The following is a 4022-nucleotide window of genomic DNA, read 5'->3' as shown; positions in this document are numbered from 1 at the left end:
CTAGGCGAAAGGGGATGTTTGAGACTGCTTCTAGCTCCAACACCACGTTATCACGCATGAATCGTGTCATGACATGTTCAAACTGCAAGGAAGAAGGACACAACAAACAAAGTTGTAAGAATCCGAGAGTTGCAACTCCACCAAGGAGAGCAAGAGGACGACCAAGAAAAGATCAGGTAATAATCATATTTGTTTAGAATATTGAATAAATAATGATATTGTTATTGACTTAGGAACCGAGGATTATCTTATTTGGACAGGGACAACCGTTGGTTGGAGAAACATCTCAGGGACCATCTTCTCAGGGACCACCATCGCCGGAACCATCATCTCAGGGACCACCACCGCAGGAACCATCATCTCAGGGACCACCACCGCAGGAACCATCATCTCATGGACCACCAAATCATGGAACATCATCTCAGGGACAATCTCAGAGACCACAGAGAGGACGATCATCACAGCGAGGAGGATCACAAAGAGGAGGCTCACAGAGAGGAAGATCACATATACCACCAAATCGGACAGGAGGTTGGCGTCCATGGTTTCAATGTTCAAGCTAATAAGCTTCTGTTGATGCAGTTTATGTGTTTTTTGGTTAGTTGCAGAACCGTATTTGGTGTTGTTGTTTGAGTGGTTTGGCTTGTGTGTCTTTACCATTTTAGGAACCGTATTTGGTGTTGTTGTTGTGTTTTGTTTTGTATTAAGACATGTTCTATTAAGTTATTTTCAGACATGATCTAAACATGAAATTGTCTATTTCATTCACCACCTCCAAGCGATTACAACACAGACAAACCATTTATGAAAATACACTTAATAACCAAAAACAACTTTCTTCTCTTTTCCTTGATCATACATCACATAAACCAACATAATGGTGATAACACAAAGCCACACAAAACACACTTTGAAGCACACTTTACAATTGTGAAGTTCCATTTTGCTAATCATTTCTTCATCCTTCAATTCTTGAATCATAGCCTTTAACTCATTTGCCTCACATTTAGCTTTGCTAATCTCATTTGCCATGATCGCTACTCTTGGCAGAGCATCTTCAACTTCTTCAAACACGGCATCCTCGACCCACTTAAACAAGTGATTCTAATGCACATACAAATGACACATTATTACCTTGAATTGGCTAGCAGAACGAAGAACAAGTTTATATACTTACATCTTTCTTGGTTGTCCACGAATTCGCATCTCTTTTGCTGGCACAACGGAAGAAAGGACGTCCCGGATTCTCTTGCGTCTTAGAAGTAAAGATAGTGACACCTAAACTACATACACACTTCGACGGCACACCACGCTCACCGACGACACCGGAAGTGACAGAGCTGGAACTCATTGGACAAGACTAAGGGGTTTCAAATTCAAAATCGAATTGGGGGTTTTTGAACCCTAGAAATCGATTTGGGGATTTTATGTTTCTTCATTAAGAGAAACGACATTGTTTTTTAATAGACGGACACCGTTAACGGCCAATTAACTCAGTCTTGGGGTTTCTAACGGAGATTATCATGACGACTAAAACGGCCAGGTCAACAAAAGTTTATCATTTAATTTTGTAGTCAACCAAAACTTGAGGATTAAAATGACATGTTAAAAGTCCAGACTTTTTTCGGCGCAATTTTGAAAGTTGGGAATTTAAACGGCATTTTTCCAATTTCTTTTCTAGTCTAAGTTTAGAAAACAAAATTAACATAGTATGTAACGTATATCAGTAACAACGTTTTAGATTATGAAAGCTTCAAGGAAAGAACACAAGTTATTTTTTGTTTGTGGTTCCATCTCTGATCGATAAGCTTAACTAGATGAGTTTCGTTACTAAATTGGACTAAATTATGTATCCCGGTTTAATGTTTCTGCATTTACACTTGGCGCGAATATCCTTTTTTTTTGTCAAGTATACATAAGAAAAATAGAAATGAGAGTCCCACACAAAATAGGAAAGACAAGATACCTGGTGATTGGGACCTTAGTGGTCCGTATTCAAAATTCAACACCTATGATCTAATCCATTTAGTTATCTGCCGACTTTAATAAGGTTGATGATATATAACAAGACCATATTTAAACCAAATCAAGCTGATCGAGTTATCCGATGACAACTCTAGCTAGGCACAAAAAGAAGACCCACTGATTTTAGAAATTTCTCAAAACAAACCCGAGAGTAGACATGAAACACTGGTCCCTAGACATGATTTAATCTCACCAAGACAAGTTTCGAGCTTTCGTTGTTATCATCAATAAACAACATTTGAAGGGGCCAAAAAAAAAATACATATATTAGCTCAAAATTTATTATTATCAGTTTATTATCATTCATGTCTTTTACTTATATATCGAACCAGCTTTACTTAGTTATAAGTTGCTGAACTTATAATCTCTATTATTATTTTTACAATTTTGTCTACTTTTCTTTATCTACTTAATTTAGGATTTGTAGTACTGCGTCTAAGACTACAGTTAAATCGAACGCGCGTAAGTTTTTGTGTGGAGTTTTCAAACAAGTTAAATATTCATTGTCAAGAATTGTTTGTATAGTTTAATTCCAAATATGTTCGTAGATCATCACAATTTTATGTGTACGTAGATTATTAAAAGTTTTGGGATTAGAGCATAAAACAGACAAGAATACAAGAACAATAAATGTAGCATCTAATTTATCGTTCAAGAAGATAGATGAAACTCTAAGCAAATGTTGTGGGGACCGTCGAAACGACGACACTTTGGTCGGTGAATCTCTCTTATCTATCAACATAAAATTTAAGACCGAGGAACCTTGTCTCACCCCTAATCTTCATACAATTGTAAGTTTATGAATAGTTATAAGATCATCACTTCAGAATGAGATTTAAAAGACAAACACATTGTTTCATTAATAAATTTAAAATAAACACTATATATATATATATATATATACACACATAAAAATGTGATAAATTGTCTAAAGACATGCAGCTGTAAAGATTTAAATTTTGTTTGGCAATTACCCGAGAAGGGAAGGAAGGAGACATGGTTCTCGAGTTATATCAATTATTAAAAGAGACATAAAGATTAATTAAACAAGCATAATTACAGGTGATTAATTATTAATGATGGGTATGATACGATTTAGCGAGAGATTAGAGGAGAGAGTAATAATGAAAACAATGAAATTAAAAAATAAAGGAGGGGGAAGCGGAAAGAGAGGCATGTCGAGTGATGGCATGTAAAAACCTAACATGGGATCATTCCAATTGCATTTCCAACGCCACCAGCTGTGGAATTTCATTACACCAAATCATTCTGTTTGCTCTTATGTCCTCTACCACAATCTCTATATACACACACATGATCCAACATATATATATATATATATATATACATATGTTTGTGTGTTTCAGTGCATCTGATATGATTTTTTTTTGTCAACTGTTGAATCATTTCCTCGGTCGTACAATTCCCATGTTTTCTCTTTCTTAATTCTTATAATTTCTTATCAAAATCAAAGTTAGAATCTTTTTTTGGGCAATATATATGGTTTATAATCTAAATTTTTTCAGCGTCACTTCATTTCTAGAAAGATAAATTAAAAGGTAAATTCTTTTAGTTTGTGTAGTCATGTCTTATATATTGAAGTGCACTGCACCGAATCATGCCATGTGAACTATGTAGTAATCAAGTATACATACATGTACTCATGTACCTAGCTAGTAGAAACCAGTTTGTAATTTCAGTTGTGATTCTGCTCAGCTATAACCATCATGATTTTTTTCTCTCTTGATAAATTGTTGATTTTCCGTTATATAAAAAATTGAGTGATTAGTTTCCATTAGTTCAACTAATAGGCATGAAATTTCTCGAGTATTTTTTTTTCTTTTTATTATTCATTGTACTTTTGTCCATTATATATATGGGGTACAATGACAAGAGAGGCTTTTGAAAGTAAGAAAAAGAAATGGAAAAAAGGAAAAACGTGTAACGTTGATAGTAAGATTCTCTCTGTTGATTGATGACTGAGAACAAGGGAGAAG

The 4022-nt window shown here is 34.9% G+C and overlaps 1 protein-coding gene across 1 annotated transcript; it reads right to left on the bottom strand.

Annotated features, from left to right (window-relative positions):
- On the bottom strand, positions 817–1351 carry LOC104743400 (uncharacterized protein At1g43920, Chloroplastic-like). Its single transcript, XM_010464488.1, has 2 exons — positions 1178–1351; positions 817–1104 (listed from the first exon to the last, which is right to left on the bottom strand). Exons 1-2 carry the CDS (start codon positions 1349–1351, stop codon positions 817–819), a joined length of 462 nt encoding a protein of 153 aa, XP_010462790.1.

The sequence above is a fragment of the Camelina sativa genome, chromosome 14 (assembly GCF_000633955.1).
Source record: "Camelina sativa cultivar DH55 chromosome 14, Cs, whole genome shotgun sequence".
Taxonomy (NCBI): Eukaryota; Viridiplantae; Streptophyta; class Magnoliopsida; order Brassicales; family Brassicaceae; genus Camelina; species Camelina sativa.
Note: the sequence above shows the minus strand (reverse complement) of the source record. Positions and strands in the feature narration are given on the sequence as shown.

Coding starts and splice junctions, on each gene's coding strand:
- LOC104743400 (XM_010464488.1), bottom strand. CDS start 1,351: ATGAGTTCCAGCTCTGTCACTTCCGGTGTCGTCGGTGAGCGTGGTGTG. Junction 1,105..1,177: donor CGTGGACAACCAAGAAAGAT/GTAAGTATATAA, acceptor TATGTGCATTAG/AATCACTTGTTTAAGTGGGT.